This window comes from Miscanthus floridulus, chromosome 14 (genome assembly GCF_019320115.1).
Source record: "Miscanthus floridulus cultivar M001 chromosome 14, ASM1932011v1, whole genome shotgun sequence".
In the NCBI taxonomy this organism is placed as follows: domain Eukaryota; kingdom Viridiplantae; phylum Streptophyta; class Magnoliopsida; order Poales; family Poaceae; genus Miscanthus; species Miscanthus floridulus.
The window spans coordinates 3,412,933-3,428,592 of record NC_089593.1 but is presented as its reverse complement, the minus strand read 5'-3'; the positions used below and the strand labels follow the sequence as shown (position 1 = coordinate 3,428,592).

Below are 15,660 nucleotides of genomic sequence, written 5' to 3'. Positions count from 1 at the left end.
TCGCATTTCGATGGACGCCGTCGCCGGCCGGAGAACAGGGTACTAGTGGTGCTCACCGGAGCTCGCCCTATAGGTCAGTCCGCCTGGAGGATGGATGGATGGCGCGGCGGATGGACAACAGCAGAGCTAGGAAGAAAATATTCATCTTAACTATACTAATTGAATTATCTAACCCAACTATACTACTCAACAAGATATTCATCAAACTATAGTTCTTGAATCATACACCCCAACTATACCACTCAAAACATTACGATTTTATTATGAATTGACCCTTTTACCCTTGATTAAATAAAAGAACTACGAAAAAGAAATTACCACTCCTTTATTTAGAGTCCTAATCCCCTCGATTTCGGAGGCGATGAGAGGCGTTGTGTGCATATGGGCCCACCGACCATAGACACATCTATCGTCTCTCTCTCATCGCCTCTCATCGCTTTCTGCCTTCCTAACCGTCGGATCGTTTGACGTGAGCCGTCGAAATCCCCCCAACCATTCTAAAAAATTTCATAAACTAAACATGGGCTAATTATGAGCTAATGGGATGTAACCACCGATTAATCTCCATTAAGCACTTATTATTAGCTCATATTTAGCCCTCTCCTGTTTAGCATTCAAACAGATCAGCTATTTGTTAGCCCATTGATCCAAATTCCAAATACCCCCATATTTGTCTCGCCTGCGATTGTCGTTCCTCGGCGCCGCTGGCCGTCCATTTCCATGTTTCTCTTTCTCTCTGTGGCGATGACGCAACGCATGACGCGATTGCTTTGGCGCGGCATGGGTCACCCAAACCATCGCAACGCCGGCGCAGTGCAGCACCATTTGGCTTCTTCCTTCGATCCAGTAGCCGTCGTCGTCGTCTTCTTCTTGGCGATCTTGACACGGTATACATACAGTTGTACATGTCTATCAGCTGGAAACTCAACACCACAATATTTTTCTCTCTGTATGTATAAAAAAGAGGGTGTAACAGCACGTCCTCCTCTTCTTGTTCTGTGAGCAAAAAGCTCGTCAGAGTTGAGGATTGCATTTGTGGCCGCCAATGGAGGAGAGCAGCAGTTCGCCGTTGCTGGGGAAGAAGTACCATCCGGGGTGTCCGGGCTGCGCTTACGACCAGAAGAAGGACCTCCAGGAGGGGATGCCATACAAGGAGTTCTTGTACGTCTGGATCATCTGCCTCTCTACTGGTATGGATTGGAATTCTGCCTCCCAACCTGCTTGGATTTTCTCCTAATAAGATGATAACGGAAAAAATATTCTGGCTTGTATATCTCTTGATATTGTAGGAAAGTTTTTTTTTTCCTTTTCACGGTCAAAAGTTCAGAGGAATTGGGTGGTTATTAGACATTCAGATGTACCAGATCGTCGAGGAAAAGGTTATTTTTTTCTTGAAATCGCAGGAGAGCTGCGCTTCGTTATATTAAGAAGAAAATACGGGATAAGAACCCAAACACCCACATACAAACACATTCTACACACGCCAAACTAAAGATTTAGAATACATTCTCGCCTGCTAAATTAACATAAAAAGACGACCACAAAAAACCAAACAACCAGGCCACTCTAAGGCAAAGGTGCCGGTGTAGTCAAGGAAGAGAGGCTTCGTGCGCCTGCTATCTCCCAAAGACGTCGTTCCTCGCTGGTAGCATTAAGAGCCCTTGCAATGCTAGGAGCAGCTCCGTCAAAAACATAAGAATTGCGGTGAGTCCAAAGAACCCAAGTACCTAGTACAACTAGAGAATTGAGACCTTTCTTTTGTTGTTCCGGAGCAGCATGCCATAATCTGTCCCACCAATCATCGAACACCACATCAGTTGCTTGAGGAGCAAATTGCTGCAACCCAACCTGACATAGCAGGGAATACCAGTCAGCCTGTTCGGTTGGTTGGTTCGTATCGTTACTGGTTCGTGAAGAAATAATGTTGGCTGGTTTGTGTAAGAGAAAAATACTGTTTCGGTTGGAAATTTACGATCGTTTACGACAAGCCACAGCCAAACGAACAGGCTGAGTATTGCCTTGCAAAGGGACATGATACTAGAAGATGATTAATTGTCTCTTGCTCCTGATCACACAAAAGACAACGTTCCGGACAGGGCAGACCTCGACGGGCAAGATGATCAGTTGTCCAACATTTGTAATGTTTGACTAACCATAAGAAGAACTTGCATTTTCCGGGGGCCCAGGTCTTCCAAATCCGTTCCCAAGGTCTAAATAGAGTTGATCCTTGAAAGAGATGTTCATAAGCAGATTTTGCTGAGTACTGTCCTGGGGGGGCGTAGGCGCCATATATGAACGTCCTCCATTTCAGGCTTTAAAGAGAAGTCTGTGAGAAGATCCCAAAGATCAAGATGCTCTACTAGTTTTCCAATCGATGAAGCTCCTCTTATATCCGAAATCCAGATGTGTTCAGTAAGAGCTTCCGCTACCGTACGTTTCTTGATAGTTTTCTTAGCCACCAAAGAACGCAAATGAGGGGCGACTTCTATAATGCGCTGTCCATGCAACCACCTATCTTCCCAAAAGAGTGTGCGAGTACCATCCCCTACTTCAGTGATTATGGCCATTGCAAAGAAGGCTCTAACCTGCTCTGGCACCTGAATCAGAAACATGCTCCATGACCGATGGGGCTCAGTTTTATGCAGCCATAGCCAACACATTCGAAGTGCCCATCCCATGTTCTTCAAATCTGAAATGCCTAGCCCTCCTAGCTCTCGAGGGCGCATCACCTTGCCCCAAGCTACTAGGCAGTGTCCTCCTCTTGTCTCTTTCCTTCCTCGCCATAGATACCCTCTTCTGATTTTGTCTATTGCCTTTATGGCCCACTGCGGTAAGTCTACTGCCATTATCAGATAAATGAGCATGACAGTCATCACATATTGTACTTGTATTGCTTGTCCCGCCCGGCTCAAAAGATCAGCTTTCCATCCAGGCATCTAGTCGACGATCCGATCAATAATACACTGAGTCTGAGCCTTAGTGAGCTTCTTTAAAGAGAGGGGCAAACCAAGATATCGGCAAGGAAACTCTGAAACTTCACATGGAAGGGCATGCTGAATTACCTAACACTAGTAGAGAAACGACATTTGATCCACTTCAAAATTTGGTTTTAGTCCCGGTATTTTTCGTGCCCGGGACTAGAGAAACCTTTAGTACCGGTTGGTAGCTCCAACTGGGACTAAAGGTCCTACCCAACGGCTACTGCGGCAGGCTTTTGCTGCAGGGGACCTTTAGTTCCGGTTGGAGCTACCAACCGGGACTAAAGGTTAACTTTTACTCCCGATTGGTCCCTCCAACCGGGGGTAAAAATCTACTCCCGGCTAGAGGCTCCGTCCGAGACTAGAAAGGGACCTTTAGTCTCGGTTGCTGTCTCCAACCGGGACTAAAGGTCTCCAACTGATTGAGCTCTGTGGAGTGCCGGCCGTGTGACGGCTCAGAGCGAGTATTATTATTAACTAGTCACCCACAGTAGTGTTGTTGATCGAGAGGTGCGTGTGTATTTCTTTCCTGCGGCCGGCCGGGAGCGAGCTGGGCGTACGTGTACGGGAGCGAGTCGATCGAGACACTAGTACGTAGGAGTAGCTGCTACACTAGCTAGCTAGCTAGCTGTTCACCGTCAGTACGTGTAAGCCAACAAAACAATCGTCTCTCTGCTAGGATCAGCCTAGATGGGCCGGCTCGACCTGAAACCCACACATAGGAGAGAGCATATACTAGAATGGAGCGGCCCAGTACGCAATATGCTGGAATTGCTAGCCAGTCCCACCTATTAACACCACCTCGCTTGTTCAGAAGAGTGAAAGCTAACTTAAAAGCTCAGCTCTCGAACCATGTAGCATGAACTTGAACAGGATCTGCTCTATAGGATTGTACCGCTGATCCTTGACTAAAGGTCCTTCATACTATAGTTTATACAAAATGTTGAACATTAATGCGAATTCAAAAACCAAAATGAATCATCAATTGAAAATAGAAATAGAAACAAAAAAAAGAAAACCTTTAGTTCGGTAGCAGCGTGAAAATAGAAGTGAAAATAGAAAAAAAAGGAAAATAGAAATAGAAACAAAAAAAAGAAAAAAAACTTTAGTCTCCGTGGTCAGGCCGAGAGGCCTCTTTAGCCCCGGTTGGTATTACCAATCGGGACTAAAGGTGGATCTTTAGTCCCGGGCGCGAAACCGGGACTAAAGGAGGAGACCCTTTAGTCTCGGATTCATGCTCCCGGTTCTAAAACCGGGACTAAAGGGGGTTGAGAACCGGGAGTAGAGCTAGTTTCTCTACTAGTGTAAATCTCCTCTTCTCCACACTGAATAGGATAAGCACTACTCTTCTGGACATTTGTCTTTAGGCCAGATGCATCCCCAAACAGGTCAAGTATATCCATAGTTATTTCTATATATATATCAAGGGTACTAAGAACCATCTAGAGAACACTGTTATAATAAAAAATGGTCATGCTTAAGCACTCTAAAATAACGTTACAAACACTTACCAATAATTTTTCTTGATTTTTTTTTACAAAAAAGGCTATTTTTCTATTTTTCACTGTTCGTTTCCATGTAAGCAACTTTACTTGTTGCCGCTCTGGATAATCATTTTCTCGTTATTGCTGACTATGGAATACTATCATTTCCATGTAAGCGGTCCATATTTTTTTTCTCGAACAGGTCCATATGTTTTTTTATTCTTTTGCAAAAAGTTCAGTATACATTTATTAACACTTACATTTCTCCTGCCCTATTCAGCTTTACCGGTGTCATCACTATTCCCTTTTTTGTATTTCATGGTATGTTTGTCATGATTCCTCTTAACCTAAATCCTAAGGATATTTCACTGTTCTGTATAGATATCAATAATCTAGTGATAGAACTATTAATTTGTCAATATTAATTCATCAGCCCCTCTCATTTATTTTTCCATATATATGCGCTGGCGTGCATATTTGTTTTAGCTAATAAGTTTATCTCTTTCTCAGATAAGAGACTTGCATGTTGCAAAAAGAACAGAAGATATTGGTTTCTATGCTGGATTTGTGGGTTAGTCCTCATAAATTGCTGATTCATTCACATGTGAGATGGTTGAGTATATATATGATGTTTTGAACTTTTTCTGGACAATTTTCAGGCGCTTCATTTATGCTTGGTAGATGCTTGACTTCAACTGTTTGGGGAATAGCAGCAGATCGTATTGGGAGAAAGCCAGTAGTCATGGTTGGCATTTTGTCTGTGTTAGTAAATGTTCTTGCTTCCATCAGTATTGACTAAAGCATTAATTCTTTCATTCCTATCTTATAATGAATTTCATTTTATATGGCTATTCTCTAATAAATCTTGTTAATATTGCAGGGTCATATTTAATACCTTGTTTGGCCTTAGTACTAGTTACTGGATGGCAATAACTACAAGATTTCTCCTTGGCGCATTAAATGGTTTGCTTGGGCCAATTAAAGTAGGTAAATTAGCATGTTGTTCAATACTTTTATGCAAGGTGTAATCAGCTGATGCCTTTTATGGCCAAATTTTGTAGGCTTATGCTATTGAAATTTGCCGACCTGAACATGAAGCTCTGGGACTATCACTTGTAATATATTCATGAAACGAAATTTGAACTTCTCTTGTTTTTATTCTAAAGTTCAATTTCTTGTAATTGTAGGTCAGCACCGCTTGGGGGATAGGTCTGATCATTGGACCTGCTCTTGGAGGCTACCTCGCACTGGTATAGTAGAGAATGTAACAATTTTAGGCTATGATTTATTAGAAACCGTAACGCAATTCTTGTACGCCAGCCTGCAGAAAAATTTCCAGACATCTTTTCACCAGACTCATTCTTTGGAAGGTATTCTTTCTTTTATCGAAACTAGATACTTCTTGCTATCTGTAATACTCACATTTGGTGGAAACTTGACAGGTTCCCGTATTTCTTACCCTGCTTGTGCACATCACTCTTTGCTACTGTTGTTCTTGCAAGCTGTATATGGATGCCGGTATGTTAGATTGCTATAATCTTCGTGCTCATGATTGTGCTTGCTCAAATCTTCTAAATGCTTCTGTGCTCCAATCTATATTGCACAATCTAACACATAATTGATATTTAAGATAATTTTAATATATATGACACACTACAAAACACATGAGTCCTATCTATATTTTAGAAAGAGAGTTTGGTCCTAATATGTTTATTTCAACATTGAACAACTTTTGCATGGTACTAAGGTCGAGCAGAACTTTGTTTGTTTTCTCTGTGAGGGGATGCCTTTCCTTTTTTTTTAGTTACATATAAGGTTGAGGGTCTGAATCAACGTCCTTGCAAAATAAACAAGAATAAAGATGCATAGAAATTCCCTTCCCTATACTCCAACTTGTGTGGGAACTTTCGGCACTGGGTAAGTGGGTATGTCATTTCCTTTTATAAGTGGTATAATGATATATGATATATGTCAAATAACGAGGGAATTTTTTATGGTTTAAATTATTCCATCAATAAGATGTTTAGTTTTGTCCCTCAAATTTATTCTTCCACATTATATAGTAAAGTGCCTTGATATATTTTTAGGAGACACTACACAAGCATAAAGTTCATGAAAATGAAAATAAAATAGTTGAAGCTTTGGAGGCCCATCTGATTGACTGCAAAGAGAAGGTTGAAAAAAATTCTAGCTTGGATAACAAGAAGAGTTTGTTCAAGAATTGGCCATTGATGTCATCCATAATTATGAATTGTGTCTTCTCCTTTCATGATATGGCTTATACAGAGGTATATTTCTACTTTTTTTATTTCTTATGGTTTTGAAAATTATCTTAAATGTGATATCTGTTAATTATGTATTCTCCAAACATGTATTATATCTAAAAATATAACTAGTAGGCATATTTGATACATCGTATAAACTTGTTTTTGCATAGATGGTCTTAATATCTAAAAATATAACCTGCTCCTGATATTATTGTCAGATGGTTACTTTCCGCGGACAGATAGTTAATTTTGGATTATTCTACAACTAATTGTGCTCTTGAATTAGTTTTACATTCTGGCAGACATGATATTTATTTTTAAGTACTCAACACAATTTTAAGTGGAATTGTATGTATTACCTTACAATTATGAATAATGAACAACCTATCAGAGATTACTAATATATAATTTGTAACCTATATACAACAGCATGTGTAACCACACAATTGATTACCTCTCAAAAAAGCTTGTAGAAGCAAAAGAAAAATCAACTGATGGTAGCCAATGATAAATATTCACTATGCTAGATTATCTCAGTGTGTCAATACCAGCTAAGCTATGCAACACTTGTGACAATACAGCTACTGCTATTCTTTTAATGACACATTTACAAATCTAATATTATATATTTGACACTCTAAATGACCTCAAATGAAAATGTTGTTAACTGCAAAGTTGTACACCTCATCGAGTACTACAACTTTGATGTTGACTTTGTATCCATTAGACATTGTTAACCATCTCAAATTTGATCTGAGAATTCATACTGAATATTTGTACATGTAAACCATCTCCAATTAAAATGTTGTCAACTACATAGTTTTAGTTCTCTTTGAACTCTACAATTTTGGTCAAAAGCTTACTTTGATCTGACCTCATATAAAAAGATTTTTTTTTCAAAAATAGTTTATCAGTGACGTTTAAACCACAAACCGGTAGTGATATATGTGGACTTTCACTGCCAATTCATGGCTATAACAGGCAATGATAGTACACTATCTATCACCGTTGGTTGTAGCCACAAACCGGAGTGAAAGTCCACATATCACTGCTGGTGCTACCAAAGCAACCGACAGTGATTGTCTGGTAGCAGTTACGTTATTATACTACTTAATGTACTAACTTTGGGCTTTATGAGAACTAAATACTGCTTCGACTTTAGGTGTTCTCTTTATGGGCTGAAAGTGACAAGAAGTATGGTGGCCTTAGCTTATCATCTCAGGATGTAGGTCAAGTGCTTTCAATAACAGGTAACACTTATTATTTTGGTACTTTTATCAGTGTTGCCAGTATTGTATTGTGTGTGTGCTGGTTATTCTGTCACAACTTAGGTGCTAGGAAATAACCGGCATCACACATATTTTCCCAGAAGTATATTTTAAAACTACGCTACTATAAACTTTGACAATTGTAGCTGTCCATGATTATCAATAGTGGACGTGAACTGTTAATTTTACCCCAAGCTAGAAAGAGTATTCAAAGTCTTCCCTAGCTATTGTCCTTTTCTTCTTAACGGCACTGCTATTTACACCTGACCTTTTCTATTTATTTTTATATCAACACTGACAAATCACAGTATCTGCCTCTTGCATCTCCAGGTGTCAGTCTTATTGTATATCAACTCTCTGTATATCCTTGGATTAATAAAATTCTTGGACCTATCAAGTCTTCTCGAATTGCAGCTGTGAGTAAAAACTGTAGTTCTGCTGATAAGCATTAACTCATTTGGCTGCATGTCTTATGCGGTGCATGATCTTGCAGATTCTGTGCATACCTCTTCTCTTCGCATATCCCTATATGACATATCTCTCAGGAACTGGACTATTGATCATTTTGAATATTGCATCAGTATTAAAAAATATTCTTGGTGTGAGTATTTTCTTTTCTCCATCGCCTTGATATTTTCAGAACAAATTTTGTCCATTTATGACATTTCTTTCTTATATATTCTAGATAGAAAATAAATCTGCTGTTATCAGGAGTGGTTGCATTATTGTAATGGACTTATAGACTCATATAAACTTGGAGACCACTTAGGATTTTTGCACCTCATGTTAATAAGTTTATCCATGACATGTTGTATCAGATTACTATCGTCACAAGCACTTTCATCCTTCAAAATAATGCTGTGGTATGTGCATATAAGTTCAAATCAATTTCAATGCCATTCTGTTGTTGTATCCTACAAGTATCATATTGACTGATCTCTGTGCAACTATTCAGCCTCAAGATCAAAGAGGAGCTGCAAATGGACTGTCCATGACAGTAATGTCCTTATTCAAGGCAGTCGCTCCTGCTGGGGCTGGCATTGTGTGAGTAGTATATACTTTAGTTACTCACCACTTCTGTGAGATATTTAATTTTTCATTAGGTCTCAGTTAGAATAATCTTGGATTTCTAACTTAATCCCAAAGCACTGCTAAACATGCTTAGGCATTTTGGTATCCTCATGACTTACTAATACATGCAAAATTGCAAATGCAGGTTTTCCTGGGCACAGAGACGCCAGCAGGCTTTCTTCTTTCCAGGTCTAAGTTTTATCTTTTTGATGCATTCACATGCTATATTAACTCCTTTGGATATTTTAGTCACTACTTCTCATTATGGTTGCTGCTGCTGTACTCTAGGATTATGACACTCTACTTCCAGTTTTCTTCTGATTCCACAATCAATCCACATACAGGTGATCAGATGGTGTTCTTTCTCCTGAGCGTCGTCGAGTTTCTTGGACTTGTGCTCACATTCAAGCCCTTTATGGCAATGCCAGAGCAGCAATATGATAGGAATTAGAGTTTTTAATTAGTTGCAGAAGCATTGGATCATTCAGATCAATCAGATGGACTAGTCCTGCGCTAGTAAAGCGAAAAGGGATTAAGCATGCCCTTGAACCAAACAGCTGGGGTTATTCATGGAGAGTTGACTGGTTTTATTGTTGATGATAATTATTGTATGTTAGCCTGGTGGACTGATGTACGTATTGTGTGTCTGATATATATATCGTAAATTAAAAACTTATTTTGTAGCTACAGAATAACTTATTTTGTATATTAGTATATAAAATTATCGTAAATGGAGGTGGCTAAAGAATAACTTATTTTGTAGCTGGCTACTGAATATACTCTCATAGAACTACTACCCTGTAGCTGGGATTATCGTAAATTAGTATATAAAATTATCGTAAATGAAGGTGACTACAGAATAACTTGTTTTGTAGCTGACTACTGATATATATATATATATATATATATATATATATATATATATATATATATATATATATATATATATGCGCTATTCTACACCCTTGGTGTAGAATATTATTCTACACCACAAGTCAAAATTGACCAGAAAAAATACTGAGTACTACCGAACAGTGCTCAATATCACTCAGTACTACACCTAGCACCACGAAATACTGAATAATACTGAAACGCGACTATTGAATAATACTGAATTCTGTTCAGTATAATAGTTTGGTGTAGAATAGCGCGCGTATATATATATATATATATATATATATATATATATATATATATATATATATAGTTTGGTGTAGAAAAGGAAGGCCGCCATCAGTAAAAAAAATTTGTTCATAACTAACTCGGACAGAATGTATTTATTTAATGGTATAACTATTTACTCGAATTACCTGATTCGCTCTTGATTAAGGTTTCTATATCCACGAACTATTAATACATGGCGTTTTTACAGCGAAACTGTACTAAACTGTTGCCAATTTGGTTGTAAGAAATGTCAAGCTCAATAATACTGACCAGACATAGTAGGAGTAAACATTAAGTGAGAACAATTAGGCATGAGATCCATAATTCCAAAGATGGTTTGTCTTGCCACAAAAAAAGGTATGCCATAATGGGAAATTTGAAGATAACGTAAGATTATTTGATACAAATATTAATGGTTAATATTTTAAAAATTAGAAAAGAATGATGTGAAATGGGTATCTTGACTGTGGAACGATAAAATTATTGAGTTGCGTGTGCTGGTCCATTCAATCCAAAAGCTTCAACTGATAGAAAGAGGTGAACAATTTACTTATACTTCAACACTCCCACACATGTGAAAGCTTCTTCGAGCCTTAGAAACGAAATAGGAGCGAGCAATAATTATTTTATTTAATTATGATGGACAAGATTTGAATTCGAGACCTACACAGAATCAATAACAATAAGCTTCCCATTGATCGGAGGTGATTACTGTTAGATTTAATGCGGGTATGACCTATATTTTATTTAATAATTAAATTAAATTAATTCTAAGGCCATATTAGATGCTAGGTGCAATAAAATAGTGGACTGAATGTAGTTGATGACTGAACTTGTAACGGTCGTAGTTATGGCTGCGGTTACTAGTAACTCCTATGGTTATGGTTGTAATTACTAGTAACCCCATGTTTATGGCAAGGTTACTAGTAATTGATGAACGCTTCATGATGCTTCATGACGTCCAGGTTCATCCTCGGTACTTCATCTTCTACCTTTCGTGCTTATAAAAGGAGCGCTTGTCTTCAGCTATGCAGACGAAAAAAACAAGATATAGCACCATTATTCTTCTGTTGAGTTGCTCCCAAGTTTTCCCCATCCCAAGCCTCTAGAATCAAATAATGAGTACGGGCTTACAATACTTAGTCCATTTCATACAACAAGAGTTCTTGGAAATTATTTATTACAATACCAGAGTTCAGAGTGCGATAATTAAACAGCGGAATGAAAATAAACATCTAGCGGAAATGATACAAGGATCCGTCTGTGCCCACCAGAAGAATCCTCCACACAAGAGCTACTCCTCAAGCTGCTCCTGCAACAGGGTAAAATAAACCCTAAGTACACAATATACTCTCAAGACTTACCCGACCAGTGGGAATAGTTTCCCGACTCCAAGGGGTATAATAGGCAATATGGGTTTATTGTTTTCTTTTTGTTTGCGAAAAGCATTACTAGATGTACGTCCTTAAGATCAAGTTTAATTAGCAGTCATGATTACTTCATTAGCTAACCATTCTAGGTAAGCACCTATACTACCTTCAAGCAAGGGTTGAGCAATGAGAACCATTTTACCATCTTTCATATTCCAGTTCTTACTACGGTGCTAGACCATAGCCAAGTCGTACCGTCTCACAGAAATGGCGATTCATGAACCAATGTATCCCAGCTGGATACCCCAAAACACACGTCCCGTTTGTACCCTGGGCACAAACAAGACCAACCCATTCCACTCCTGTTACGGGGTCTAGGTCTCCGTCCAAACTTGGACTCTAAGCCCCCACACTTGAGAGCTGGTCTCAATATGGTGCTTAGACCTCCACCTTTCCTCACCTCCAATCAGTCGGTCCAGAAAGAGTCAGAACCCACGACAAGAGCGTAACGAGCCTTCCCGCTCCCATAAGCAAGTATGTGCTCAGGATAATAAGTCTGTGACCTGACTACCATCCACAGCAATGAATGGACCTCAATCGACATGGATAGGGAAAATAGTGTAACCAAGTTAAGCCCCATGGCCTTGGGACATAACTCGTCACACCCACCATAACCCATACCATATCCCTACCCTATCTCCATTTTCCTTTCATCATTTTTATCATGAGAGTAATTATAATAATCACCTATTGTGAGCAACGACAGGTTACTCACGCTACCGATAACCTAAGCATAGCAGCTACTCGAACCTGTACTAGTAGGACTCATATGACAGATATATCTATGCATGTGGTTTTCATAAGATTCCTGTAACATAAATGCACATTACATATATATACAGTGATTATAAAAAATAAGGGTTATGCATCGGGGCTTGCCTTAGGCAGGCGCGGTGTCAGCTGAGTCAGTCGTCGGTGGCTCCGGGACCTCCTTCTGCACGAGAATCTCCTCCTCATACTCCTCGACAATCTCCTCGAACTCGTGATTGCCGGTGGTCACGATCTTCGTCGACTCGTTCTCTATATGCATGCGATGATGATGCAACAATTCAGTATTTAGGCAACAACAGCTCTTAAAATAAGAATATGCATACTAAGCTACTAAGCTAGCTCTAATTACTGAGGTACTAAGCTAACTACCATCTTCATCAAGCAAAGTGTTGGGTTCACTAACAAACACTTAGCTTTGCAAATTAAGGGTATATCTTTATTTATACTAAAGATTTAATGTATTTTGAAACAAAGAACATTTAACTACCCTAATGCTTAGTCTATTCTAAGGCCATAAAAATTACAGTGAGCACATAATAATACAATGAAGCTACCATAAACATTTCAGGACTAAAGCTATCACCAATTTACTACAAAAAATCCTACAATGGTTAACTTAATAATATGAAGCACTTTCAAATGATTTAATACCTTCTAGTGTCAACACATATAAATATGAACTAAATACACCAACAAATAGATCACAATTTTAGGAACCTAACAAAATTTGTTTCATAATTTTTGGACACCTACATGATTTTATATTAATTACCAAAGATTAGTTTAGAAATTAAATTAGAAAACCATTCACTGATTCCTAGAAAAAGAAAAACCAATCTCTCACGTGGCCCACGTGACGCAGCGCATGAGCGCAGCGGCCTGCTGGCGCGGCCCATGAGAGGCCGGCCCGCTCGCGAGGCGGCCCACGGCGGGGGAGTCCCGCGCATGTTGGCGCTTTTGCAAAAGAGGCCTCGCACTTCTCCCAAATCATAACTAAGTGCTAACACTATTTCCCACTCTCTCAGACCTTCTCACTTAACCCCCCGTCCTTTCCCTAATTCACCCACGTGCACCCCCAGCGGCTTAGTGCACGGCGGCGCGGCGGATGGCGACACAGCACGGTCGCACCGGCCACCTGGGACATGCGTCGGCTCACATATCGGGTCGATCACCCTCCTCGACCCGAGCGGCTACGCTAAGCGGCAACATAGGGCGACGAGACTCGCTAGAGCCAGCTACGGCAGCACACGGCCATCCAGGATGGTGGCGCGGCTACCCCGGCAAACCAGAGCACCTAAGAACCTAACTAGCTAGCGATAGAGCATCAGTAGACTACTGTAGACCTAGCCGAGGTGATGGTTTGTGTGGAGGATGGTGGAGGAGGTGTGGCCACGTGTGGCCGAGCCATGCGACGGTGCACCGCGGTGGCGCGGTCGCATTAGTGGTGACGGGGAGGCGGTAGCGGTTCCACTGGCGTGCGCAAGGTGGAGAGGGAGGCAAGGCAAAGCTAGTGGTGCAGGTGAATTGGCTCGGGAGGGACGGTGGGAGGGCTGCCCTCATCCATGGTCGAACGCGGCCTTATCGGCACGGTGGCGGGAAAAGCGCCAAATTGGAGCTTGGCAATGCCTTCTTCATGGCTAGGTGGGGTCGAGCAGCGAGAGAACTTGATGGTGAAGTCGCAGACATGCTGAATTAAACGGAAGTGATCACTCGATGGCCAATTTGATGACGTGGCTCGACGGCGGCAGCAGAGGGAGAGAGAGATGAGGTGGCAAGTGGGCTCGTCTCAGTCTCGCCTTGGCGGGACGTGGCCGGCGTGATCTAGGTGTTACGTGCACGGACGCAATCGGACAGGCACGTGCATCCATCGATCGGCATGGCCCGCGTGGGCACAGTGCCATTAATGGCAAGGTGACGACGAGCTTGGCCACGTGCGCGCGGCATCTAACTGGGCCAGCTGCGGGGTATAGGCACAGGGGAGAGGAACGGACATGACGGGGATGCGATGACACCGGCAGCGGCTGCATCGCGGCACGGGCGGGTCGGTGGTGCGGCTACGCGGCGAGGCAGGCAGCAGCGTGCGTGCGCGCGCAGAGCGAGCTGGCGCGGCGACGTCGTGCCCCGAGGCATGGTGACCGTTCTCACCCGGTGAACTAGGCCGAAATCATGTCTTGCATGAATTTTAAAGCGCCTATAAAAACTAAACAATTGCTCTAGAACCTAAACCATCTTCACCATGCTCCAGAGGGGATATGAGGCTACCAACCTGAGCTAAAACACGACACCACTTCTTAACTCGATTTCACAAAATAAATTGCCAAACTTAGCATTGTCTAGTTGTCAACATACTTGAAAATATTCTAAGTTTTTTTAAGCTAAACTTGATTCTAAGTTGCATTTCTAGGCTATTAGAAATATTGGCTAGCAATGTTATTTTTCAAGGCAAGTATTTCATTGTCATCTACAAAGTTCATATTCCAAACTTTATTTCAACGCCACATATATGTTCTATAGCATTTTTGTTCAATAAAAATTTGTTTTAAACCCTACTTGATATACATGAGTTGTGTAATAGCTTCACATTTAATATTTTTATTGATCATCTTAAGTTACAAAAATGTTATCTACACATTTCATCACATGTATTATCACATAAACATGATGCTCATGACATGTTTTAGTAATTTGTTTAGGGCGTAACACGAAGGGTGTTACAGGTATACTTCTAATCTTACTATTTCTATGTTCAGTAAGATTTTTGTGCTTTTAAACATGATCAGTATGTTCATCATAGTTGCCACTAGTAGTTCACACGTGCACATATTTGTTATCACAAATTTACTGCTATTTTTGGATTAAATTAAACACAAAAATGCCTAATTTCCTAACAATCCAAAAACCTGATATTAGGCAATTTTTTGTTAGTGGTTTTGCTGCTGCATTGAAGCCAAATGATTTTGATGGCACAAATTATAAGAGATGGCATGCTAAGATGGTCTTGTGGTTAACTGCTATGAATTGCTATTATGTCGCACAGGGGAAACCCAAACAATTTACTCCTGAGGAGGAGGAAAGGTTCGTGGCTGCCGATAACCTATTTCAAGGCGCCATGATTAGCGCTCTTCATAGCAAATACGAGGACAATTACATCATATGTGCGACAGGAAAAGAGTTATGGGATGCATTTGATGCTCAGTTCGGTGTTTCTGATGCTGGTAGTTAGTTGT

At 40.5% G+C, this 15,660-nt stretch overlaps 1 protein-coding gene across 1 annotated transcript; it reads left to right on the top strand.

Annotated features, from left to right (window-relative positions):
* Positions 1-961: 961 nt before the first annotated feature.
* Positions 962-9,744, top strand: LOC136504742 (protein ZINC INDUCED FACILITATOR-LIKE 1-like). Its single transcript, XM_066499731.1, has 17 exons — positions 962-1,190; positions 4,743-4,783; positions 4,973-5,033; positions 5,122-5,224; positions 5,343-5,445; positions 5,524-5,577; positions 5,650-5,712; positions 5,783-5,832; positions 5,905-5,980; positions 6,550-6,750; positions 7,892-7,979; positions 8,328-8,413; positions 8,491-8,598; positions 8,816-8,860; positions 8,953-9,041; positions 9,214-9,257; positions 9,413-9,744. The coding sequence occupies exons 1-17, from the start codon at positions 1,046-1,048 to the stop codon at positions 9,517-9,519; spliced, it is 1,464 nt and encodes a 487-aa protein (XP_066355828.1). The 5' UTR covers positions 962-1,045; the 3' UTR covers positions 9,520-9,744.
* Positions 9,745-15,660: the final 5,916 nt, after the last annotated feature.